The 27,631-nt window shown below is 36.0% G+C and overlaps 1 protein-coding gene across 1 annotated transcript in view; it reads left to right on the top strand.

Moving 5' to 3' along the window:
* Positions 1-1,184: 1,184 nt before the first annotated feature.
* Positions 1,185-27,631, top strand: part of LOC136856603 (PAX3- and PAX7-binding protein 1) — a 41,397-nt gene continuing 14,950 nt past the window's right edge. The window contains exons 1-8 of the mRNA XM_067134533.1: positions 1,185-1,452; positions 4,974-5,152; positions 6,250-6,415; positions 10,014-10,113; positions 11,171-11,316; positions 12,320-12,399; positions 12,545-12,750; positions 19,314-19,503. Coding sequence (XP_066990634.1) covers positions 1,230-1,452; positions 4,974-5,152; positions 6,250-6,415; positions 10,014-10,113; positions 11,171-11,316; positions 12,320-12,399; positions 12,545-12,750; positions 19,314-19,503 — 1,290 coding nt within the window. The 5' untranslated portion in view covers positions 1,185-1,229. The remainder of the gene's footprint in view (positions 1,453-4,973; positions 5,153-6,249; positions 6,416-10,013; positions 10,114-11,170; positions 11,317-12,319; positions 12,400-12,544; positions 12,751-19,313; positions 19,504-27,631) is intronic.

Here is a 27,631-nt window from a genome sequence, read left to right as displayed (position 1 = left end):
AATAAAATGTTCTATTTTTTTATATTCGAATACAGAAGGAAATGTTCTTCCCTTAAGCTCAGCAGAAAACTAAACAAAATAGTCCCTACAGGAGAAGAGAGAGAGAGAGAGAGAGACCCTCTTTTCATTATTCTCATGAGACGTGTTTATGAACGTCCCTTTGTCGTGTGATACTACGCGTTAAATTTTTTTTCATTACTGATCCATCATGAACAAATTATGGAAATATACTTCAGGCGCCTAGACGTATTTTGCGGGCGCACGATCGAACTTACCGGGCGTATGAATCATAGACACCCTCTGCCTTCGTAATGACTGAGGTATTTAACACGCGTCATTCGAAATCTCACATATCAGATACATCGTTATTCTTCGTTGTCTAATCTGTCCTTAGCCCATTTGCAATGTTGCAACAGTCACTGAGAACACAGTTACTAAGGAGATCTCGGTGTCTTACGTAATCGTTGTCGAGAAATCTCCGTTTAGCCATTTTCATTTCGAAGCGACGGAAACAGGAATTATCACTAGTGTAGATTTTTATGGCAGAGATGTTCGTTTTTTAACTGAAGAGAAATAAAGTCATTAACGACTTGGGTTAATCTTGAACAAAAGATTACTTGTGTGGTTACAACAAGAAAATGTTGACACAAAATGCAACTTATTAAACAATACGTAAAAAAGGACTTTTAGATTAATTATACCGTCATTTATAATCATATATTAATAATGGAGCAAAGATTTAAGTCATTTTGCTCTAACTCTGGAAATAAGAAGCCATGAAAAGACCCGAGGACCAAAATGAACGGGCCCGAGGGAGTGTGGTACCGTAAAGGACCAATTTACCAACATCGCTGCAGCAGTCAATTTATTTTGCAGCTAATAAGTATCATTTTTTAATAATTCATCAAGAATGTGAGTCTCTCTGCTTAAATTATGGGCATAAGAAGCCATGAAAAGAACAGAGCATCAAAATTAACGCGACCGAGGGAGTGTGGTACTATAACGCCCGAATTTGCATCCAGAGGAAATTACTGGTTCAGATCTCAATTATTTATGATAATTATTAATAAATAATTAAATGATCAAGTTTTTGTTTTAATTATGGAAATTAAAAGCCATAAAAGGACCAGATGACCAAAAATAATGCATTAGTATGAGCGTGTTACCGTAACGCGCCCCTACGTCAACATCGCCCCAGCAGCAGATGTTTGTGTACACCGACGAGAAAGATGGAGAAGAACCTGTTCAAGAAGAGGAAAAACCATAACATACGTCTGAGGCGGCTGAGCGACGACGACGGCGGCGGCGACAGCGACGCCCTCACCAACGCCAGCAATGAGGACTCCAACATATCGCTGCCGGCGGCGCCCAAGAAGGAGAAGAAGAAGAAGGACAAGGCTGCGCCCGTCCCCAAGAAGCAGTCTGTTCTGAGCTTCGAGGACGAGCTGGAAGGTGATTTCGCGTTCCGTGTTGGCCAAAACGAGGCCGGTTTCCCTCGTCTGGTGTTGCTTCGGGGTATATAGGAGCCATTTCTTTAAATGTATAGGCACAGACTGCTTTATAAGCAAAGGTAGCTCGACTCTAAAGTAAAGCATATCGTAGGTTAGGTTACCCATTGTCCCAGTCGGACCTATCGGTAGGTTACGCTGGTGTGCCGCCCGAGTGGAAATTAGGCGGTGGGTGGGTATATCCAGAGTAAGGGGTCAGGGCTACTGTAAACTTAGTAGGTATTTCTATTGGAGGCACTAAAGATGGAATATGACCTAGCCAGGCTAATCTTAACCAAACCCTATTACGCCCTACCCTAAGTGGCCGGGGGCGGGCCGAAATTCGTGACCCCCTCACCCCTCACTCTGCATTCTACCTGCAGCGAGAATTACTGAGGGCGTCACAGCTCTTACGGGTATTGTTGTACCTTAAACTAGTATTTGACATTGCAGTTTTGATGCCGTTGTCAATATGAACCTCATTCTCAGATCTACCGCAAATTTACCGTTACCGAGATATTTACTGTATTTTGTGTGTGTTCTGTCTTACCACTCATTCCACTGGGGCTGGTATTGAACGTGGCGTTCATGGGAGTGGTGCTGATATTACAGTAAAACTTTACGGCGAAAGATGCATTGTCAGAAATATTCAATGCACATATTGAAACATAAGGTAATTATATTTTTAATTCTAAAATGTGATCTTGTGTCCCCTGCGATCTTATTTGATTTTATCATATAAATTCATATATATCATTTATAGTGTGAGATACATTTTCAGTAGATTATACGGGGCTATGCTTAATGTGCAAGTTTCTTTTTTCGTAAATTAGATTAGGATAGGCTTTCCATGTCTGTCCCAGTTTTGGCAGATGCCATTGATAATGCATATTATATCTAATTTAGCTTTTAACTAATAAATAGTTAGGTTAAATATAAATTTTCAGACATTCAGACAGGCTTAAAAAACTTGTAGTTTGTCTAAGAATTCATTATTGTTTTGTATATTTAACAACCACTTACTGTTGGTCATAAACAACAGTAAGCACTGACATGAATAACCAAATTGAGAAACAGCTCTTTGTCTATGTTACTTACTGTAAATAACTTACATTTGTTAAGCTTTCCATTATAGTTGTCAACTTGTTAAAAACTTGTTAATTTTCATCCCTCACACAATAGAGAAGAAAGTGTTTAGAATGTATGCCACTAACTTTAAGGTTGTAGCTGTGGCTGAAGAAATGAATAATGTGCAAGCCACAAAATGTTTTGGAACAGGCAAATGCAATACAGGGGTCTGTTCCTGGCCGAGTGCCGCTAACCGAAAATCGCTGATAATTATGGTAATAAATGGCGTTTACAATGTCATAAGCGCCAATAAACCGCTTATCGACACTGTGAACCGCTTTTCAGCGCCAATAAACCGCTTACTGTCGCTGAAATCTGGTTAACGATAGCCAAGCACCATAAAACCAGAACGCCGTTAACTGACACAGCCGATAAGCAAGGACTGCCTGTATCTGAAACTGATGAAATCATCACATTTACTTCCTTTAATTTACTGTATTTATAAATAAAGTAAGTTGTCTTTTTTAAACTCAGCTTTGTTGATATATGAAAAAATGTATTTCTGAAATACATTTAATTTAGCAATGAATGGCAGTGATGATGTCAGTAAAACACAGTCAACTGATGATTTTAGGAACGTAAAGACTACCAGAATGCAAATTGGGCATGATCGCTATGTTCTTAAATTATATGATAATAATATAACAATAATGCATGAAATTTAATTGCATGTAGTAAAGCAAGTTTTATTAAAATTATCATCATTCTCAGTACAACTGTATTATTTGATTTGCAAATGGATATCTGTTAGTTAACAATCACACTAAGGCCAATAGGTAGGTTTTGGAGAGTCACATGGTACAAGAGTACTCTACTCTCTCTCAGAATAGGCTCAAGCAAAATTTGAACTCTCTGAGTGGCAAAGGGAGCTCTTCAAACAATTTTAACTCTCAGAATAAGCTCAACCCTGTCTGGTATCCTTGGATGTTTGTAAATAGGGGGTGACTGTACAAGGATTTATTTAACTTAACAACCTAGGGCCCTGGGTCCTTAACTGGCTGGGGGCTTGGCCTTCCCTAGATCTTCCACTTAACTTAATATAGGGCAATCTAAATTAAATTAAATGATAGGATTGTGACCTAACCTAACTCAGGTCAGTGGGTCCTTTCTTGGCACAAGGGATTCCTCCCCGTCATTGTTTTCCATCCTGAATTTCTGTTGGTTCCACCTCAAAATCCATGAATTCATTCACAAGTACATGTCTCTTTCTTCGTATTCAGATTTTGTTAATAATCCATCCCTCCTTTTGTCAGATATTTTTCTCTTTCTTTTCACTTATGTATGTTTGCATTTTGGTGTTAAAGTCATCCCTACTCATCTACCAATTGCATCAGCTCTTCCTAATTTTGTGTACACATTGGCCCCTTCCAATCTCCCTTTTCACAAATAGGTAATATCCAGTCCATATCTCCCTGAATTAATTTTCTCTAAGTACTGTCTCACCAGTTTGATTCAGATTTTATACACTAACTTCATATTTTTAGTGTACCCTTTGTATTTGTACTCTGAAAGACTTAGCACCCCGATATTGGCATGATTGGAGGCTGTTTCCAAGTTCTTCTTAACCATCACTGTGGCAGAAATCCTTTAAGGATTTGTTAGCTAATGCCAATATGCCAGTTCCTTGTAGCACACAGTTCCTAGTTGGTTAAGGTCCATGATCCTGCCATTGTTATTGGTTTATAACCAAGGTTATCTGCCAGACACAGAGACTTGAAGCCGAGGAGGCAAAACACAATGCATTAACCCTATCTGTTATCTTGTGATTTCTGGTGCTCATCCTGGTCAAGGCCACAGTTTTCGATTGTGGTTATTGTATATCTAAAGAGATGTCAACCTACAAAGCAGCCTGTACTGTACTCATACTCTGATCTTCTTGCCGTAATTTTCAAACTCACAGAATACCAATTGATCTTGAAAAAGTGAGAGCACTCAGTCTCCCTGTGGACTTGTTAACTCCCTGCTTGTGCAAAGCTGGCAGGCCTATTCTGCTAGAGTTTGTTCAAGTATATTCTCATTGAGTTTTTTCTGGTTTCACTGTCAACTTCCTTCAGAAATAATGGCATAAATAAAACTGACCTATATGCTTTGAATCTGAATTGTTCCTACACAAATACAGACCCCAGTCTTTACATATGGGATTAACTTTGAGCGAGCTGGAAGTTAATCCCATATGTAAAGACCTCAGGTTTGTATATGTTAGGAAACATACAAAGCACTTTTAAAAATTTGTCATATTTACAGAAATATGTCTTGATTCACAGTAAGCGAAGAGTTAACATGAGTGAGTTAACAGTCAGACATTTGAAAATCTTAGAAACTCAGTGTAGAAATTCATCAAGAAATTTTACTTTTCAGCTGACGATGGCATCATTTTCCAAGAGAAGAAATCCAGCCTCAGCTACAAGCTCCGGAAGGAAATGAAAAAAGAGAGAAAGGAGAAGAAGCGGGAGGAGAGGGAAAAGCAGAGGCTAGCGGAAGGGAAAGAGAAATTGCGTGAAAAAGACAAGAATGGAGGACCAACTATGTCTGAATTGGTAGGGCAACTTAATCCAGATTTCTTTTTCAGGAAGACAGGTGAGAGGCGATGAATCATTAGAATAGAAATGTTGGGTATTCCACCTGCTGTTCTTTGGAGTGTTGAGGAAATGGGATCTTGTTTTTCATGCATGGCAGCAATATGCGTATATTATTTTGTTTTACGGGTGACCGTTGAGCTGTTGTGTGTACAGAAGAAACTTGTCATTAGTGTTAGAAGCTCATAGTTGGATCCCATAGCTTTTATGCAGAATTATAAGTAACAAGGCATTTTACGAATTAAATAGTGTGAATAATCGAGGAGGATAGTGTTGAAGTAGTTTTATTAAGATGAAATTGACTAACTATGAAAACCATGAGAAGATAAATTTTGTAGAAATGTACTGTTGGGTTTTTACGATAAAAATGTTCTTGTGGATATAAAAATCATTCCATTAGATTTAATGTATTCATTCCCAAACCTCAGGTTTGAGATAAAAATTTTAAGTACTGTACTGTGTTCTCATATATTGTAATTGCATTTGCTGATAAGATTCCACTACAGCCTTGTGTTTCCAATATACAAGTTTTAATATACGTAGAATTTTCAAGCTCAAGAGTGTCATGTATATTAGTCCCAGTAGTTTGTTAACCGTACAAAAATTCACTTGAGGTGTTGGCATGTTAGTACAGGCAGAATATGTAAACTTATTTTAAACTGAACTTGCTCATCCCAAGCTTTCAACATGAGTTTTGGTGTTTTGCATTTATAGTATTATTTTTCAAAAGTGGTTCATTTGCTGGAATACATTGCATATTTTTAAAATGATGTCTTTAAGCTATTGTGTGGCTTTGTTTTAACACAGGTCCAATTATATAATGAACACTTGGAGATTGTTATAAAAAGCCTCTTTTTTTTTTTTTATTATACTTTCTTCTGTTACCTAGATAGAAAAGGTAATATTACCATGTGAGCCTTACATTTGCAGGACTCATTTCCCAAACATTAGAGGTTATTCTTTGCTGTGTAATCTACTTTTGAACATGTTCTGTATGTGTTTCATCCCTTTTATTCTGTCATTATATGTATTTCATCCCTTTTATTCTGTCATTACAGGATGAATTGGGTATCAGAATTGTTAATGGCAGGGAGGCAGAGGCCATTGCTGCCAAGCCAGGTGACTCAGATGAGGATGATCCGGAACTTCCAGGAAGACACAAGTTTCGATCTGTGAAGTCAAGGACCTCCCAGTCTCTTGACCCATGGAAGAAAATTTTACAAAGTAATATGCATGACTTGCACTTTTTTCTGTTGGTACAGAGTTTTCATTTGACAGGTTTGGGAATTTTAGTGTCTTAACTGGAAAACATTTTCCATCCAGTTAAGATCTTGGAAATAAAGCTCACTGTTGCTACAGCAAGTGTGCTCATTCTCGTTGAGTACTTGGAAATATGGAGCATACTATCGAGGGCATTCCTTGGTACCATTTTCTTGGTATTGTATTTGAGCAGTATGAAAAGATATGTTTAATTCTTTATGCATTTATTGTCTCTATTTTTGTTGGTATATTTTTCAGGTGCCACTGCCTATCCTATGTCTGACCTTGTGCATTTGTAAATGTGCTAATGGTAGTCATACCATTGTATTATTTCCCATACTCTCTTAGGAAGAATAGTACTAGAGTAAGGTACTTAATAGCTCCTCATATATTCTCAAGTGAAGAAAAGGTATGATTTTCGTGAGTAATTACAAGAAAAGAACTCTAATCCCTGTATATTGATCTAATTTCACCAAAAGGTATGAAACAGGGCCATTTCAAAGTCCACGACTTCCTCCACTCAACGTATCTGCTAGTATCTTGAAGCATTAAAAATTCAGGTTGAGAATATTGTACTGTGTCAGGACATGGTATATTTTTTATGTATTACCGTAGTTAGTATTAACTGCCTCAACAGTTTTGGAACTGGAAGTAATGATGCAGTAGAACATGATGTAGCATAATTTAGTTTGGAAGTGATTCCAGTTAAAGATTTCCTTCATTGCTATCCATAAGTCTCTTCTTTGTCTTCGATACATGAGGGAGGAATATCTTTGAATTATCAACAAAACATTGTAAAATATTATGTTTCGAATTCTGGTATATCATTTAAAGCACTGGCATATCATTACTTTGCATTGTTAGAAATATTTTGATTTTTCATGCGTTTTACTGTTAACTTGGCTTGGAGATTACAGTTGCAGTGCTAATGGGACCACTATTTACTAGATAATGGGATCATGAATAGTTTTTAATGGAACATTCAGTTGCCTTTGAAAATCTTTTCTTTCATATAACATAGTCGTAGTGAGTTGCTGTAAAGGTATTTTCTTTTCACTTTGATATGTGACTAAGTCTCACAAAAACCCATTGATTGTAACTATCCCACATAAGTGGTTGCAATATTTGTACCAAAGCCATGATTACTCATAAAGATAGTGACAGTCACCATTGCATGTGAGCAGATCCTTAGGTCCCCAACAGTCACAGTCAGTATTCATGTGTTTGCAGTGGCATGGAAATGATCTGGTGGTACCTTACAATTGTCATCATGTCCTCTATGTTCTGGAACTTACTTTCTATTTGGTTCTAGTTATCTCATTTGTTTTTGTGACTAAGTGACTTGCTGAATTCCTTTTCAAAGCAGAATGGAAGAATAATTACCAGTAATCAATCTTTATCCCTTCCTGTTACTTTTAGTGCGAGTTCCCCTCTCCTGACCTTGCTTTTTCTGGTAGCTCATGGATCAGACAGCATGACTACTGACTGACTGCTATCAGAGACCTAAGGATCCACATATGCCCATTCTGTGGTGACTGTTGTCTTCTTTCTTCATTTCAGGGAGATTGAAGCATCTTCACAATTTACTGACTATGTATGGAGGCTAATTGTAGTAATGGGTTGTGTATGGAGGAGTTCATTAAGGTTTAAAAAATGACATATTTTTTGGTTAGGATCCTTCTTTTCCATAACAAATAGGTAGAAGTATCAGATTTTTAAAAAGATCCAGCTCCTATTTAGTTTAGAGCTTTATTATTTTGTTTTATAGCTTTCCAGTCAACTTGCATTATTTCCCTGTGTCGGAGATGCTATGACCTTGAAAAAGCACTTGTCTTGACCAGCTGAATTTTGAAAATAAAAAATAAACATAAAAGTAAAGCGGCAACACACAAGTTGAGGGCTTTGTTTTGTTTGGCACACTGCTTACATTCAATTGTCTCATTGTATTGAAGTATCTTGGATTAGGGTATGTGTTTTCAGGTTCATTTATTTGGATAGTAAATAGCTTTCCTGAAGATTGCCATAACAGCAGACTGAAAGATTAGAACAGATTACCAAGTAATGCATATGATACAAGCTACCAAGTTGTTACATCAGAAATTTTCTTGACAAACAGTGTCTCAGTATGGCAAATGGAAGGGGCTGCAGCTGGTGCAGTACTATTAAGACTTTGATTAATGTAGACTGAAGCAGCAGTTTTCTGAATATTTAAAGGAAACTAAACACTCGATAAGGACATATTTAAAATACAGAATGACATTTTATTACACAGTTGCATATTAATGAAACATTGTGAGAACATATCATCTCAAATAGAATGGAATAAAAATAGAATAGAGATTAAAATATTCATTATACAGATAGCTTACTACAAATAACAAAAAACAATCTTCATTACCTGAATATATTTTGCATATTGTTACTAAATATAAAAATTCAAGAGTGAATTTTTAGGAAACTGTCATAAAAACGCATCATATTATAAAATTTCCTCTTTGATATTATAATATTCTTGCTATAGTACGATTTACTGGTAAACTCTTCAACTCAATGCAGGTTTTGCTTTTGTCTGGTAATAATATTCCCTAAGTTCAGGGATTTTTGAGAAGATAAAAAATATTGGCAACATTGACATACAACAGTTAAGTTACTACTCATCCATTAACTCGTCTACTGTAATCTGCCGATATGGGAAGGAGTCTTTGTGACTATGTATACTTTTTGTTTTTTATGAGACTCGTTTATTTACTATTTTACCTAAGGATAATTTGTACACTATGTTTAGAGGTCATTTACAGGAATTCTGATTACTGTCTAACAATATAATCTTCCTTGAGGGTTATGATACGGTGACGAAAAATGTAACCTCTGACTTCTTAGGATATACGGTAAATTTCCGAGACTCATTTTAGGAAAGGGGTAACATCTTCGACACTGGGAAATACGGTATTTGTTAAAAGATTGTGGTGTCACAGTAAAGTTCAGAACTATACTTAATTACTTTCTCTCATGGTATTCTTATACATCAAAGATTAACTTCTCAAATAAAGGTATCATTAGAAAACTTTGCCATAGTTTTCATTAAAATTGAAATCATGGAGTGTAGAGATTTTAGCAGCGTAATAAAACATATTATTTTTAGGGTATTTCAGTCATCATATCTTAGACATAAATAGTAACATTTAGGTGAAGGTATATTGAGATAATTTTGTCATGGTTTCCTTTAAAATTGAAACCATACTTTACTAGTCTGTGATTGGTATTTGGTATCTGATGATAGCAGATTTGTACCAATTTTAAAGCCTAAGTTTTAAAATCAAAAGTCCATTTTATCATTGCAATGGTATACTTTTGTTGCATTGATTAATTGCTAATAATATATATATGAATAAAAAGAATTTCCTTCAATTTACCATTGCATTTTGTCAGTTCAGCAAGCTTTGACACTTTACACCAAGCGCATCACTACTAACTTTATAGTTGTTCAGATATAAGCTCCTGCCCAATCGGTATCTAGTGAAACAGAGACACACCAGTGTTTTCAGAGTGTAATTTTTCGCAGGTGGTCAGATCCCAGATGCAAATATGATTCATGCCATCAGGAAACAAAGGCAGCAAGCCAGAGAAAGAGGCGATAATATTCCTCTGGAAGACACCATAAGGTTAGTCCCTCTGCAGGATGAACTTAATTATCTTTTACTAATTGGAGAAGTAGTTTATGATGTTTTTCATTTTATATTTTCTTAGTAATGCTTTTCATTTAGGTGGCCTTAATAGGTCATTATCTTTGTAAGGCATTTTTCCCGATTTAAGGTTGAATTTAATGGCAATCTACTACTTGCTTAGTTTATGGTTTCGTTTACAGTTGGCCCCTATTATTTGTACAGTCTAGGTTCCCTTCCCTACGCAGAAGTCACCAATTATTGCAAGTGCCATTTGAGGTTATGATAATCTACAGCCAGTACCTCAATAATTAAGTTCTAAAGTACCCTGCAACATGTATGAATTTACTTAAAATGTTTCGAAGAAACACATAATGAAATATTTTTGCAAGACAGTTCCTCAACAAAAACCAGTACCAGAAACATTTTCCCATCAGTTATGAACAACTCTTCAACTTAGCATAGGAATGATTTCCCCCATACAGTGGATATTTACCTATAATATGAAAAACGTATTAATGCATCTATTTTCCTTTGCAGGCAAACTTTTCTAAAGTAAATTGATAGTTTTTATTCTTGGCAGTTTATTGCTGTTCAGAGCATTCCTGTGTTCAGCTGGATGATTAAACTTAATGTTCTGGTAAAGAACACTGTATTTACAAAAAATTTCTTGTCAGAAGTTATTTTGAATGATATTTGAAAAAGTTATGCACACACATCTCTGGGATTTGTGTTGGCACATTTTGTAGAGCACTGTTAATGCACAGTGTTGGTAATGCAGTACAAACCATACTGTATTCAGTATGCCAGATGTTGTACCCTTCCTTTCAGAAGTGAATAATATTAAGAAATCTCTGAACTGTTTGCCTTTGTGGTGTCACTTTACAATGTTTTTTATATATTTAATCGTATGAGCCAGCTATATGGGAGTTATGTTTTAAGCTTAATGATATCGATGGATGAAAATACTAATTAAAATTTTTTTATGCAGAGAGAACTTTTTCGTTTTATTTTTATTATTAATGGAGGTGTAACGGTGACTCGGACTTACCCGCAGGTTTGAAGAATCAAAAGGGCGCTTGGTGCGGGAGGATGACAATGACCGTAGTGATGATGAAGAAGGAACATCGCGAATGGACTTCTCCATGAATCATCAAGCAAGAGATCGAGAGCAGAGAAGAGAGGCCTTTGATGCAGCACAAGGTAAGGGCTGCTTTTCTCATGGAGTTGCTAATTGTACCATGGTGTATATACAGCATGTGGATGGTGTTTAAAGATGTTTTAGTCATCTGTATTAGGATCTTGTTTAGTCGTAGATGTTACTTTCTTTTCATCCTTATGGTCCCTTATTTTCTAGCTCTCCACCTTCTACAACAGGGTTTCTCTAATATTTCACTTTTGACTTAAAAACAAATCCTCAAATGAACCCTATGGTATTAAGAGTAGAATTTTGATTCAGTAGTCTCAGTAAACTTTAATACAGTATAATGATAATGAAAATATGTAGAACTTTTGACTTATGCTGGTATGGTAACTTTTTTGTTTAATCCCATGTTGTATGAACAATGGCATTAGACAACTCTCTACATGATAATCATTGTTGGATCATCTATGGCATAGTGCTGAAGATCAGTTGAATTCCCTCAGTGTTTGTGGTTGAATGCCCTGTGCTGAATGGCTAAATAATTTCCTGTGTGTAAGAGGCAGAGTTAAGACAGATAGAGAATTTTACAGAAGGCGTATCATTGAGTTTGTAGTTTTACAGTGTATTGTAGTACTCCATACTTTTTAAAATACAGTAATAACTGCATATAAAGAAATGTATGAGTACTTATTGTCTTGTAGTGTTAGTTCTATCAGAGCTTCATACGGGGCCATATTGTCAACTGTGGACCTTGCATGGCACACTGTAAGCAGTACTAAGGGTTTCTTGCAGTCTCCTTTCTGTCCCAGTGGGGTTGCTTTATATATTTTAAGTTTGTTTTGCCACAATTTTTACTCCTAACTAAAAACAAAAATCTGTAAGTGCTTAGCACTAATGGTATGTTTGTAGTCACAGGTGTCAAGGTTCTGTTAAAATACTCCCATGGTAATTTGGGTGTCCAGTGGTCTCTAATTTAAATGGGAGTTGGATGTACAAGTTTTTCCAGTTTTTTTTTAATGGTGATTGGATGAACAATTTTAATGACTTGAGTCTAATTTCCAGCTGGTGACGGAAGTGAGGATAGTGACCACGAGCGTGAATGGGAGAAACAGCAACTGCAGAAAGCTGGTGCTAACGCAAAGGTACGTTATCCATTACGAGGTTTTTGGCATGAAAAGTAGCTTTTGTACAAGTATGTGAAATGCTTAAATTTTTAATTTGTTGTTTTTGTCACTTTGATAAGCATTTTTAATATGAGTAACTAACTGACGACTAACTTTTCTTTAGGCAACTGGTGTTGATGGGGAGATAAGCCAAGAAGTTTGCGATACAATCAGCCTTCAGTACAGTTCGTCAACCGAGAATGCTGCGATAATGAGCGGACAAGATCAGAGATTGTGGGGCACAGAGTCTTTGATTCCTTCCTCTGCAGCGTCTCTACCTCGCCCTGCCAACTACCAGGCAGAGGGCATCATCAAACGCCTCCAAGACAGGTAGCCACCACCCAAGTCATCAGCCCACAGCTGTAATGGGCACAGCGGCCTCATAGGGAGGCTGAGCCACAGCAGGAGTGATTGGCTCCTCTACTTAAATAGGATTCTTTTACGAGTCCTTTGTGGCCTAATATTGCATTTCTCATAACATTTTAATATTGCACTTCAGCCCTCTGTTGTTTGTGAAAGGGTTCATAATTGACTTGTATATTACCAGATGATATTTACTTACTATTTGGATTTGTTTTATGCTCAAGAGTGCACTCTGAATAATTATTCCCCCTCCTTTTTTTTTTTTAAAGCATTGCATGGTATCTGACTTTGACTCTTAACAGAGAATGATGCTTTTCTTTCCTAAGTGTAATGTTTTCCATAAGTTAATTTAGGTGTGTGTAAGTATATAAAGAGGCCAGTGGCACTGTATCCATGTGTGCACACAAGTCTAACACTCTAGTTGTTGAAATACTTGACCATCATTTAACACTTACAGTAGAACACTCTTCCGTCTTGTATAGCAAATATTATCGTGAATTGTTTTAGTCTTTATGAAATGTGGAAGTGTTTTGAAATTACAGCTTGAGAAAGAAGTGTGCTGAATGTGAGATAGCTTCTAGTTAGTTGCCTGAGAGGTGGAACAAATGTGATATTGCTTGACCTTTTAGATTTAAGAATAAGGTTTCAGTAATATCAGTAAGAGGTAACATACGGTAGGGGTTTGGAGTATGTATTGTTAAGTACTGCCAAGAATTTTTTAGTGCAGGTAAGTCTGTAGTGAACTGTGTACGAAAATAGTTGATGTAGAAGTGGTTGGGTATTAACTACTGAAATTGACTGGGAATTTTCATTACTGATGAGAAGAGAAATAATGTGAAAGGGTAAGCTGGAAAATTTCCCTCCTAAATAGCTAAATTAGGATGCAGTTTGTTGATTTAAAGTTAAACATAGCAGAAATATGACATGCGTTTTCTTTCAATTAACTCCAATTGATAACTTTGTATCATAAATCTCTTCATTTTTAGAATGTGATAAAGTTGTGAAGCAAATGATAATTCAGAGTTGTAGTTCAGGTGGCTGGTAGTTTATCTGCAGATTAGTTACAGAAGTATGCGACTGTCACAGGTCTTTGCAGTGGGTGATGTAGAATAGATGCCGTTGGTGCTTTTTATAGATTTTCCTTAGATATATAACATCTTTTAGAGTGACCACATGTTTTCTGTATATGATAATTTTAAAACAGAAGCTGAGCTTAGGAGCAATAAAATATAATTATGCAACAAGTTTTAAGGAATTGATATTGCTGCTACTGCAATAGTAAGACTTCTGTTTGGGCAGTTTTATGTAAGGAAAAGAAACCAGTTATCAGAAATTGAGATGCAAGGGTTGTAGGGCCACATCCAGATTGGGAGGTTATGAATTTCTAAAGGCAGTGGAAGGTTATGGGTTTCCAAAGGCAGGAACACCATGTAACTTGCATTTGTAGATTGTTTTTTCATCAATAAGTCATCTAATGGAAAACATTTTATCTGGTTTCAGTACTTTTTTTGAATGATTTGTGTTGTCTGTTTTGATTGAACATGTTGACCTTGTTGAAAATGTTTATTTGCATAAAATGCATTTGGGGGTTTGAGTGTACCTTGTTTTGTTAGTGCTATCACCTCTTATCTCCCTTTGTTTCAAAAGTAATTTTGACCTGGGCTTCCGTACAAGTTTCAGCAATGTGGAGACTGTTGGATTTTTTCAGATTTGCTAATGTTAGTTTATTTATAAATTCATGGTCAATTTATAATTTACTCCATGCAGTAGCTCTGTACTGTAATAAAGTGTTTTTCAAACGTTGTTAATAATAGTGTAGATAAAGGAACAGTTTCTGAATCAGAGTTATAAACAGGCAAAGCAGTGGTTAGGTTAATATGATGCATTTGGAACTCCCCTTTTCCTACCTGCTTTAATCGCACAATAATCTGCTTATATGAAGATTTCAAATTTCCTGACCGAGAAACTAGCAATTTAGCAAAAATTACACTGCCTGGTGCATGAATAGCAAGACTATGTATCAGATTTGTTGGTGCTGTCAGCTCTTAACCATGTTGTCTGTAAATGTCCCTTACACTGAATTATTCTCTGAATGTCCCTAACACATTATTATTATTATTATTATTATTATTATTATTATTATTATTATTATTATTATTATTTAACATAAGCAAGCTTCCAAAGAATAAAGTGCCTATTTTTAAAAAATTTAACTCTTTAGCATCGTTATATATCTTTGGAACTGCTTACGTCCAGCACACTTACGCTTCCTCACTATCCTTCCTAGCAGCACTAAAACTTCTTTAGCTACTGAGTAAATTGCCTCAGTGTATGGGTTGAACTATAATTGCAACTAATTAGCAGCAAATAAATCTCTCACCCTTATTTACTATATCAGTCACGACTTCTAAGTTGATCAGCTTTTCAGACATTTCATTGATCCTCTTTGTTTGTGAGGTTTTGGCAGTGTAGATTTATGCAGCAGGGAGGAAAAGAAAAATATGTGAAGGAAAGAAGACAAGGGTAGTAAGGGGAAGAAGGAATGGAGCAAGAGCAATTATTGCCTTTTTTAAAGTAACTGAACACTTTACATGCGTTATATACATCCCACAGGGGGGTAGTGCTGTCATTGCACCTCACGTGGTGCACTGTAGGAATTACTTGAGGATCCTTGCAGCATCCCTTTGGCCCCCAGCTGCAACCCCTTCCATTCATTTTACTGTATCTCTGTTCTTATCTCTTTCTTCCATCTTTCTACCCTCTCCTAGTAATTGTTTCACAGTGCAACCACAAAGTTTTACTCCTGTTCCATCTTTAAAACCTCCTTTACTCTCAATTTCCCTTTCAGCGCTGAATGACCTTATAGGTCCCAGTGTTTTCATATTCCAACTGCAGTGAACTATATACACAAGAAAACCAAAGCAGTATAAAAAATACATTATGAATGCAAGTAGCTCTGGACTTTTGGCTTGGTAACAGTTTAAGAATTGTTTGTGAATGATCAGTTCTCCCTGCTACATGCAGTCACAAGGACACTTGACAGTTTTCAGCAGTATTTTTTTACTGTTTTACTTTTCTCAGTGAAAAATAGGTGATGTCAATACAGTAATCACTTTTCAACGTAGCCCCATCAGTTTACAAGTTCCTAATCTTGCTGTCAGCAGCTCCCTAGACAAGCAAAAGGGAGAAGAACCCTTGCTTGGTCAGATGTCAGCGTGAGCAGTGCTCCTGGTGGTATTCGTGATGGTAAATCATTGTGTGTGTGGCTGTCAAGAAAGCAGCAAAATGCTGCCTTTGCTTCTGAAAAGTTGTTGCATTTTCGTAGGTTTTCTTGGTACGTCAAGGTTTCTGTATGAATTTCAAAATTTATTTTGTTTTTATGTTCGTAATTCTTCCAGTTTCCTTAATTATTGTGTATATTATTCCTTCACCAGCTGTAAGTTCCCAGTTACTAATACGTTGGCCTTTGTATGTGCACCTGTTTGAATAACTGCTGTATGTTATTAGCAATAACTTCTCTTGGAGAAAATATTCAAAGCAGTTTGGTGAATTATGTATATATACTACATTGAAATAGCTTTAGTGTTGCCATCATTGCATTCACAACTTCTTAATATATTGAAGTAAACCATTCATTATTGTTATAGTATAGGAGTGAGTGTTGCTGGTAAAGTTTGTATGCCATATTTGCAGGGTATTCTGATACTCTGTGTCTTTGGATAGTTTAAGCACTGTGGTGTTCTAGTAAGTTATAAGGCTTGGCTTGCTGATGTTGTTTCTTGAAGGATCACTACTACTGAGGCTATTGTTAAACAGGTAAACGTAAGCAAGGAAGAGTAAGCTATCCCTTGCTCAGTCTTCGTTAGAGGGTGGAGCAGAACTTACTCGAATTTTTTTAGTTGATGTATTTCCTGATGGGTTGTAAACATTCTGCTCACACTGATGTGTGTGTGTTTACAGCACCAGACGTTCCACTTCTACTGACTCGGTCTATCTGTGCTACAACCTAACTGGAAGTATGGGCTCTTGCTTCAATCCAAGCTACCATAGTAGCAGTTAGCAGAGGGCCATCAATGTTCTAATGCTTCCACTCAATGGGTGTTGGGAGGGAGCTTATTGTTATTTGGAAGGTAATCTGTTGGAGTTTCATTATTGTTACTGGCAGTCACTCCATTCAGATCTTCACTGAAGAAGAACAGGAGGTTCTTCTGTGGATGATGGAGTCTTTATGACTAGTTTCTTATTTTTCTAGATATTTTGTGGCCTTACTACAAAGTTGCAGACTTGAATCATGACTCCTTATTGGTACAAAGATTTGATTTCCTGACTCGAGCATACCTACTTCAATGCCTTATGGTTGGAATTTTTGTACAACGGAAAAGCCTTTCCACCAGAATTGCTACTCAGGCATGTAACATGTAAACTTAGACAGTGGTCAGTTTATATAATAAAAATAGCAACTACCTGACCCCACACCTGGTTTAATAACTCTGGACTACACAGGGTATGATAAAACTACCAAAATTACCATTAGAAGGACACCTGGCCAAATGAATGTTCTTTTGTGTATCTGGGGAACTGCTGACTACAGGATTAGACACATAGAGTGATGGATTTGTATTAAATAATGTGTTTTAGTTTTAAAAATCTCATCATTCTCCTTCTGGACTTTATATGTTGCCCTTTCCTTCTTCATATATTTTGTTTTCCTTGCTACATTGGGTTACGCTATAGATTTTTGTTTGACACAGCATTTGTGTATAGGCAATACTGCAGGTATTATGTTGCTCTGTTCTTGTATTTTTCATTCTTTTTATATTGGTGTTATAAGTATTAAATAACTAGCATCATTATTATTATTGTAGTTTTTAATTGTTAATCTTGGTTACTTCAACATCAACTACAGTATAAAATGTATGATACAGGAAAGCTAATACCAAAGTGAAATATCTAAATGTCACAGGTAGTCTTAGGTAATATCTAGGGCTTATATTGTAGCAAAGCTTTCAACACTGCATGAGAAATTTACTGAAGATGAGTCTAAGGTTCTAATATTTTACTTATAAAATTCTTATTAAAGAAAGTCATGCTCATATGTTGTTTGAAATTAAATAAGATGTAAATTTGAAATATTTTCAGATTTATGTAAAAATGATAAAAGATGAAGTTTGGACAGATTTATTTCAAGATAGCCATTTCACATACATCATAGGCTTTAGGAATTCATTATGGTGTTTCAGGTTTGTAATAGAAGGGTAATTAAACAATTACAAATTTGATAGTGATTGCAATTATTAATTGAGGTCATGAAATGTTATCCAGTCATAAATTTTACCCTTTGAAAGCACTTTACAATCAGTATTTCACTGAATGCTTCTTAAATCTGTATAGTACCTCCATATATACTCAGCAATTATGTATTTATCTCCCAAACAATTACTACTTTCATTGAAAATTTTTAAAAACTTTTATACCTTTATATATATATTCACTAGACCATGTTAGACTTATTATTTACTGTATTTATCTCCCTCCCTGTCCGGATTCTGTTAGCTCATTGCTTTGATGTGTACCTAGAGTTCCTTGATTTGTTTTATTCAAAGCCATCATTCAAGAGAGGTTAGTCATTTACAGTCAGTAACGTGCATTGTCTTTTGGGATTCTGCCCAATATGGATTGTTCATAGTGGGTTAAACCATGTGTATCTGTTATACTGTAGTATGGTTGTCAGTGTGACTGATAGAAGAATCAGCATTATGTCTCACTTGAATTATAAACCTTTTTCAACAGAGAAGAACTAGTTAAGTTCCTATAGCTTTCTTTTGAAAATGAATTATGATCTTGGATTTTAATATTATCAGTGTTCTTGTATGAACTTAGCAGAGGATAGTTAAGATAATAAAAATTACAGTGTGATATTCTTAAAAATTTGGTGGAACCCAGCATCCGTTACCAAGAAAATCTAATTTTAATGAATATTTTTCCCTCGGGAATTTCTTTTTGTCTTTAGTACTGTAAACTCATTTTTGAGTTTACAGTTCAAATGTACGCTTAATTGTGGAATACTTTTGAGATTATCTGGTGTTTTTGATTTAGGATAAGAGAGAATAGTGCTAAATTGGAGATAGAATTGATGTCAGGGTAGATGGTGGAATGGAGAAGTGAGGGGTATATGTGGATGTTGGCTGTGATTTTGTCAGGATTATTACACATGATACTCTTTTTGTACATACATATGTAGTCCACATTTCCAAGAAGTGTATTTAACACTGCACACTTTCCGCGTAATGCATTGGCCCCTTTAGACTTTTATTACTTATCTACTGTGCATCATCACATCTCAAGAACTTCGCTTATGATAGTTTAGGGGGGAATTCGATTTCAAGGTTATTTGCGTTTGGCATATCTCATTGAAAACATTGTTCAACTGTTGAATATGACATTTATTTTCTTTTGTAGCTTTAAGGTTATTGACCAACTTCGGACACGTCTTACGTCCCTTGTCTTCCCTTTTGTCTTCCACTATCCAGTCGAGCAAGCCTGGAGGAGGTGTACCGCCGTCATCAGGCAGAGGCAGATAAAGTGGTTGACGACCTGGTCAGCAGCAAGTCTTCGGTCGCGCGTTGCAGCTTGGAGCAGCATCCACTGACTGGCATCTTCCAGTTTTACCAAGATATCCGTGGGTATGTCACTGACTTAAGAGACTGTCTAAATGAAAAGGTGGGTTCATCAGCGAGCTTACTCATATACATAGAGAAACGGGTTTGGGAATTTACCTTGGGCATTTCAGTAATGGAATGCTGATAAAAGTTTGGCAACTATGTTTCTTTACTTTAACTAGAAGTTAAGTGTTGGTTTTTAATTCTGGCGGCGGGTAAGTAATGACAGTAAATCCTCCTACGAGCATGTTCGTAGCCAGTGAAGTGACATTTTCTTTCATGATAGTCTCCTTATAAGTAGTCTTCTTGTTTCACTCTGAAAAAAAAACCACTTATTATTTATTAGCAGGATAGATATTTTTACATTAATTTTGAAGAATGGCAATTTTACTTGCATGATAGTGTTTGATGGCCAATGTGAGTTTTAGAATATTAGCCACACTGGAGAACCCACTATTGAAGCAAAGTCCTTAACTGAAGAAACTGCTGAGTTGTTTTGTTTACAAGATGATTTTAAAACAGTGCTTTGTATAGTTTTTTTCTTTAGGCATCAAATAAAGTTATGATTGTTGTACCAATATGGACAGTTTTTTGTTTAGAGAGGGGTTTTTAATACTCCAGGAGACTTAGCCAAGTGCAATATTTTGCAATAGCAAACACTAAATCCAGTCCCCCAGTTTTTTACTGAAGCAAGCTGTACAACATTTTTTTAAATTAGTGGAATGATTCCAATAGTAGGAGGGTTTACTTAGCATTACTGTTAACAGATTATAGCATTCTACGTATAAAAGGTAAGTGGTTAATCCATATATTTGGGAAATACAAAAAAGGTAAGTTAAAAAGATTTCTCTCCAGTTAAAGGTCAGAATTTTGGTTCAGCATTTTACATAGACAAAATAGTTCTTGGTGTTAATGCATACTTTTCACACCACCCCACTATTGGAATGTTGCAGAATTTTCTACATCATATATATTGGTGTTTGTGCAAGCACTAAGGGTACTGTAATATATGAACTGTGTGTTTGGTTAGGAGGTTTATATTGAGCTGTGCTTGTTTGCTCATGGCTCTGAGGGTAGGTTGGTCTGTGGTGTAAAAGTTTTTCTATACATATTTGAAATTTGAAACCTTGTATGGAGAAGTTTGAGGTTGGTCAGTAATTAACACAAGTTATTTTTTTTTCATTCATTTTCTTAAGGTTAAAAATTGTCTGCAATAGATCACTTTGAATTGGTAGGGATGTTCTTAAAAAAAAAATAGTTATGACATTGTGAGGAAATTAATGTTCCATTTAGATCCAGTCGAATTCTTTATAGCTGTGTACACCCATTGAACAAAAGCAGGGATGTCCACAATTTACATGTGCATACTGTACTGAATTGTATTTTGTTCTTTTCAAGTTTGGCTTTCATTAACATTGTAAGTCAGGTTGTCTTGTATAAAGAGTTCACTTCTCTGTCACCCATTCACCACTAGTTTGCTTTTTCCTGGAGAATGTGTATTACCACATTGCAAATTAATAGTGAACATTTCATCACAAGTTGACAATAATAAATTAAAGCCTTAACTAAAGTTTATAAGTAGATTTTCACTTCATGAGATGTTTGTATAAAACATTGAACAATAATCTGGGAGGATTATCTAATATATGCTTTAAGTTCTCTGTTTTCTGCATTAATTTTGTATCTTAAAATTTGGATAACTGATGAACTGCTAAAGAATAATGTACAGTGCCATGTTTACCCAGACTACATGGAATTTCCTAACCAGCCTTGGTAGGCGTGGCTGACTAACTCAGGTTCCCCCAAAATGAATACTGAATTTATGCTTTTCAGTTTATTAGGTTATATACTATACAGTACATCACTTTTGCAAAAGGGATGAATGTACAGAATCACTAAGTGTCTAACACTGCACAGTAGAACCAACACTGAGTTTAAGAATGTAGCATGAAAATAGTATGTAAATATCATGATCAACACCAGTCAGAAAGTTACATGGTGGAGGATGCATTGAATGCACTGCACAAGACATATTATAGATCACGTCTTTACTTGCGTAACTTCTTTTGAACTCTCCGGAGAGTGCCACCTTTCTCTTCAAATTATGTGTTAGAAAGTGTTCTTGCTGTGAATTATGGCTTGATGCGTAGGCTGTATCATATTGGTTTAGTAAACCACAAAAAGTTCTCCATTAGCAAAGCCCTTTGCAAAGGAATGGGCACCAAAATTACCAAGTAATAAAGTGAACTTACTGTTCTGTGGCAACCATTTTATATGCAAATGTGCTTTCACCTTCAACATAAAAGATTGATGAAAACATTGCTAAAAACTTCATTATCCATCCTGGCAATGCTTTGAGCATTCATATTCCATAGAAATATGAGCCTTCGTATTCCACAGAAATATATGTTATTCCCAGAAACACCCAGGCTTTGAATTTTTCTAGCCACAAGTGATTTTATGTAGCACATTCCTGCAGTCTCATTGCAACTAAAGACCATTAGGCTATCTTCATGTTTCTTTAATGCAGATGCAATTTTGTCTTCTGTCTCTGGCCATTGTTGTCATTTCATCAAAACTATATATCACTTCAGCAGTTAGGCAACACTCCTAGATAAGCTCTTTAAATACATATACCAAGTGCTTGTTTCCCAAGATATCATCTTTACAGCGGCCATGTCTGAGCTTGGAATGACTCTGCCAAACAGTTGAGAAATTACGTGACATATACAACCATTGTGGCATGAAATTACTGTCTTTCTCCTGAAACATACATCCACAATTACAGATTTTTAAGTGATGCCATTCATACACTGCAGCTGCAAGCTTACTTAGCTGTGCTGTATAAAGCATTTTCAGGGAATTTCCTCAAGTTTCTGAGATTGGGGTTTGGTAGTGAGTTGTTGTAAGCCCAGTCTTTTGCTCTTCACTGTATTACAAATGTCAGCCTTCTGTTTCAGAGGAAGAATGACATGTTTTTGCTCAGCTTCTTTTGGAAAGTTCAGTTGATGAGAAACAATTTTTGTAGACTTTCACACAGTTGATTAGAAGGTCCCTTTCTCTCAGCATGCCTGCCTCAGTGCATGCATGTGTGCTTGATGGAGATTAAAGATTGTACCATGTAGCAAAAAAATTGTATTACTGGTTAATTTTTACAGAACATTTAATTAAGTTTTAATTTATGGATATCACATTATTTTATTAAAGAAAATTACCAAGACTACCCATCACTCGAGTTAGTCCCAGTTCATGAGTCTTCTTGAATCCTGGACACTCCATTTTCAAATCCAAAAGACAGGAACATCTGCTGACTGATAAGACTTTTGGTTCCAATTAGCTAAGAACATCACCTCCCTTATTTCTACCTAGCTGTTGGCAAGCTGTTTCTTAAACTTATCAGATTTTAGTTGTATTTTATAGCTGACCATTCTTACTTTGGAAATAGTTGCAATGATTATTCCCCTTCCCCAGTGCCTGTCCCTAATGTCTTCTCCCAGGAATGCTCTTTGGATGTACACAACACCGCACTCTTCATCCGCAATCACTGACATGTCTGTGTTTACCCAGAGATTGTCTTTGGGAGTGCCAGACCTCCTAGACTGAGATTTTGTATATCCATGACCAAAACTCCTTAGCAAATTGAATTTGAGCTGGAGATGCACTCATAACTATAGCATCACTCACCTGCAGTTTCTTTGTTCAAGTAGTAAGCTTCTGTTATGATCACTGCTGCAAACATGGCCATGTAACTGAAATGCCTATGCTATCAGAAGTCCCAAGATCTGTAAAGGGAGTTTAGCTAAATGGAACAGCCTTGCAGTATTAGACCAAGACAACATTGTTTCCAAGATCAATGAGATGGCTGTTGTGGGACATGGAGGAGGAGAAGAATTACCAACAGTTGGTGAAAGTGGCTTGACACATCAGGTGCCTAACACTTCTCCAAAAGCTGTTGTGCATCTACTTCTTTTCTTGACTGAGACTATGGTCAGTTGGGCAGTTGTAGGAAACTGCACCGGGCTATGGGTTAAATGTGTGAGTTGTAGCATGTGATCATTGAGATTTAAGGCTTTGTACATTCAAACAATCTTCTTATGACAAAGATGGGTTCATTTTCTTTAGTATCATGGTCACTGCATGACTGACATAATACTGGAAATCATATTAGTGTTTGGACCTAGAAAATTGATCGTAATTACTGTTCTTGTCTTGTCAAATTTACCTTCAGCAATGTTTGGAAAGATTCTTATAAAGAAGAATACTCATAACAAGGGCTGTTTTCTAATGATAGGACACAATTACAGTGGTCATATTTTTCACAGTGCCACAGCCTGGGCACTATGCCTGTCTCCCTTCCTCTTATTGGTGCAGGTTTATCTTTGTAGAAAGTGCTATCATCCATTTCATCCAGGTACCTTCTTCTTGTATGCCTTCATATTTACAAAATGTGAAACACCACTCGAACCATATCCTAAGACTGGTTCTCAGAATTCATCAACCTTTTTGAAAGCTGTCATTGCCTCCATTGAGCTTCTACTCTTGTCTCTAGGGCTGGACACTGGTTTTTGGAGGAATTTAAATTTAAAGCTTGCTCTATTCTGTCTTTTAAAGAAACAGACAACAGAGAGTTAGTCTTTCCTTCCTTGCATTTTAGTTTTTTGAGGACCCTGCCAGAAAGGACACTGGTTTTTGTGCAGAGGGAGAGGACTGTCAACAACATTTACAAATGGTGAAATTTGTATGCATGCATGGATAACTTTTACTTCATGGTCATGGGAGTTAGCTGATCATTTTTCCATGACACTACAAGTCTTGATGATAAACTTAGACTGGAGAGTAATAATCAGATCCATAGGGTGGTTAACCACTGAACTGGAGACTGAAAGTGGCTAAGGATGGCTCCCAACATCAGCTTCCATCAAACTTTATCATATATCCTAGTAGTTGCCCATCCAAAACACACTGGATTTTTTCTAGATCACCAGAACCCAATAGCTTACTCCATCCTCTTATCACTCGCCTATGCTGAGCTTGGTGATAACTCTTCAATTGTAACTCATATTTTGACAGTGGAGAACTACAATTACAATTTTTATTGCTTTGGACGATAAGCACTTTGTATCCTATAGTCCCTGTATGAAATGGCACCTTGTCTTCACTCAAGGTGGGAATCACAGGAGGCACCAGCTTCCTTTATGTATTCAGGTTTGGCTAAGAAGTCCCAGATTCACATTCTCATGTAGAAATCATCTGCTTTCATGCATTCGTTTTTTATTCTTTGGATATTTTCATAGCTTCCAAATAGTTTTGTGACAGTACATTCTGTAACCTTGTGGGTGGAGGTCATTACACAACCAGTTGCAATTATTGTAGATAACTTCATGATAATTTTGACATTATTTCCAAGGAGGACTTGATGGATGAATCGGTTGAAACCAAGGCCCCTTGTCATGTTCTCCCCTTTGTCATTTTGAAGGCCACATTTATATTCAACTTTCCTTGTTCTTTCAATTGCTGCTTGATATCTCTTCAGACTCATTATTGATGATCTGCTCTTTAAAATGATATTGGAAAACTAAGTGTATGCTTTCTTTTCACAAAAGTAGTACAGTGCTTTATTTGCCAGTCATGTGATAATAACTGCTAATACTTCCACCAAGACTTCCACAAGGTAACTGAGATAGTTACCAGGAGGAAGAGCAGTAAATATATTTTACCATATTTGATTACACTTCATACCTTTTTTTAAAGGGCTATTTAGAGCCACCCCTTAAGCATGAAAAGACCAGGAGAGTGCCAAGCAGGGAAAGTGTCATATCTCACTTAAGATTAATAATTATGAAATGAAACTTTGTCATTTAAGAGTTCGGATGCTCAGAGATATTTGGAAGTTTATTACCCTAAAAAAATACCGTGAAAGTTCAAGCCATTGCTTCCTGTAATTACTTCAGGGCAAAGAAATATTACCCCATTTTTTTTTGTACTCTATCATTCATTACAAGCTCATCGAGAAATTACAGCTTTTCACCATATGTAGTAATTTTCTCATTTCCTTTTACATGCATAAAATATCTTTAAACGTAGCATAGGTTGTTGTGATAGTCTTACACTTTAGAATGGTTATTGCATACTGATAATTTTAAACAAGGCTAGCTTTGTAATGTACTAAGTAGGAGTTGTAGAGTTAAAAGGTTTTAAATGATAGTCGTACATCTCTAACCAAAAATAAATAGTTGACTGTGTCATCAGTCCATGGTTAGATGATGTCTGTGCATTGTGATTTAAACTAAATGACAACTGACATGTCATTAAATAAATAATTTTTGTAGGAATTATAAAGTTCATTCTTAGCAAAGGAAGTCACCGTTTCCATTGTTAATGGATATTTTAGTGCAAATTTAAGTTTTGTATAAAGTGAACTTTTGCATTAATGTTTTCTCATTTGTATCCTGGTTATAGACGTTAGGTTGAGGAAAACATTGGAAGTTAGTTTGAGATACTTTAATTACTATTTTGTTATGAAAGTAAACAATTTCTGCATGATGCATCAATTTTTGAATTTCAGCATGTCTAGAATATAAAACTAACAATGAAGAGATGGAAGACCATGATGAATAATCACATTCTTTGAAGATGATGATAAAATAAGGCTAATTTCTTATGTGTTAATCTTGGCATTTTGATAAAATTACACTTAAGATCCTTAAGTTTTATGAGGACTACTTTCCTTGTTGTCAGAGGGAATTAAAGTAACAAATTTCTACAAGGACAGATTATTTACTTCAGGTTCCTCCATGATCTTCTGACTACTTAGCCATTCTGGTTTGTTGTGTTGCTTAGTGGGGGCTGTTAATTGTGGACTTGGGTCATGAAGATTAGGTCAGGGAATAAGTCTGGCTTATTAGCTTACCTACTCAGTGTAGAAAGTGTAACCACAACAAACCAGAATTGCTAAGTGCTGTAGTCAGATTAAGTAGGAGCCTGATATAAATGAATAGTCTGTTCTTGTAGAAATTTTGATCTAGTCTCACTCCTCAAAAAGCTTACAGATTTTTAAGTGTATTTTTAACAGCATGCCAAGATATTCACGCAAGAAAAAGGTCTTATTTTATCCTCACTAAAGAGAAAAAAAAGTTTTGCAAACATATTCATTAAAGAGCAGTATTAGAATAGTCTGCATTAGAATCCTGACTGAAGTTGAAAGGAAAATTGTAATAATTTTCTCAGTCATTACTGGTGTTTGGTAAGTACAGTAATGTTAATATCTCAGTAATGGAAAAATGCAGTTGCCAGTTATAAAATTCTCCACTTGTTAATCATGATAAGGCAGTGTTATCATTAATCTGTTAGTGTCTTACTCCTAGACTAAGCAAGCTGTCTCAAAGGGTTTACATTTACCCTTTGGGTTGAAACAGCAGTTGAGGCTGTCTTGATTTGAAATGAAGCCTGCACGTTTTTTTTATCAGCATAGGTTATGGATATTACTCATAGAATCTCAGTTTCTACTGTTAAATGCTCATAGAATCTCAGTTTCTACTGTTAAATACTCGTAGAATCTCAGTTTCTACTGTTAAATACTCATAGAATCTCAGTTTCTACTGTTTTCTGTGAAAAAATTAGGCTTTGAAAAAGCCAGCAAATATTAGGGGTCTATACTCCCATTAGAATAATACTAAAGGAAAAAGTTGGTACTGTAATGTAGCAGGGCTGAAGGGATGTTTCTGTCAACCTTTAATACTGCAGAATATGAGAGTCGGCATCATATGGTATCTTTCAGTAGGTTTATTAATTTCTAATAACTCATTTCATCATGCTTTCTAGTGTTCATGAAGTCAGTTTTGGTATCAGTACTAGACAGTTTTTTATTTTTTAGTAAAGTTTACCTTATCTTTCTAGAGACACTGTATATTATACCTACTTGAAGGGTCTTTGAGTGATGCATACAATTTTTCAAACCACTTGTTTCATAGCATTACGCTTCATTAGAACTAGTAGTAGAAGAGTCAGAATGGTAGATCAGGTAGACTTGAGAAAGTCAGTAGAGTAGTTTAATGACTATTAAGATAATCAGTAAGAAAGACTGGTGGAACTCATTTAAGTAATTAAACATTAAAAGGGATAGATCAAGAGAAAAATAGAAAAACGGGCTAACACCAGTACAGTAGCGAGTGGCAAAGTTTAATCCATGG

The sequence above is a fragment of the Macrobrachium rosenbergii genome, chromosome 36 (assembly GCF_040412425.1).
Source record: "Macrobrachium rosenbergii isolate ZJJX-2024 chromosome 36, ASM4041242v1, whole genome shotgun sequence".
NCBI lineage: Eukaryota > Metazoa > Arthropoda > Malacostraca > Decapoda > Palaemonidae > Macrobrachium > Macrobrachium rosenbergii.
This window is presented reverse-complemented; position numbering and strand designations above follow the sequence as displayed.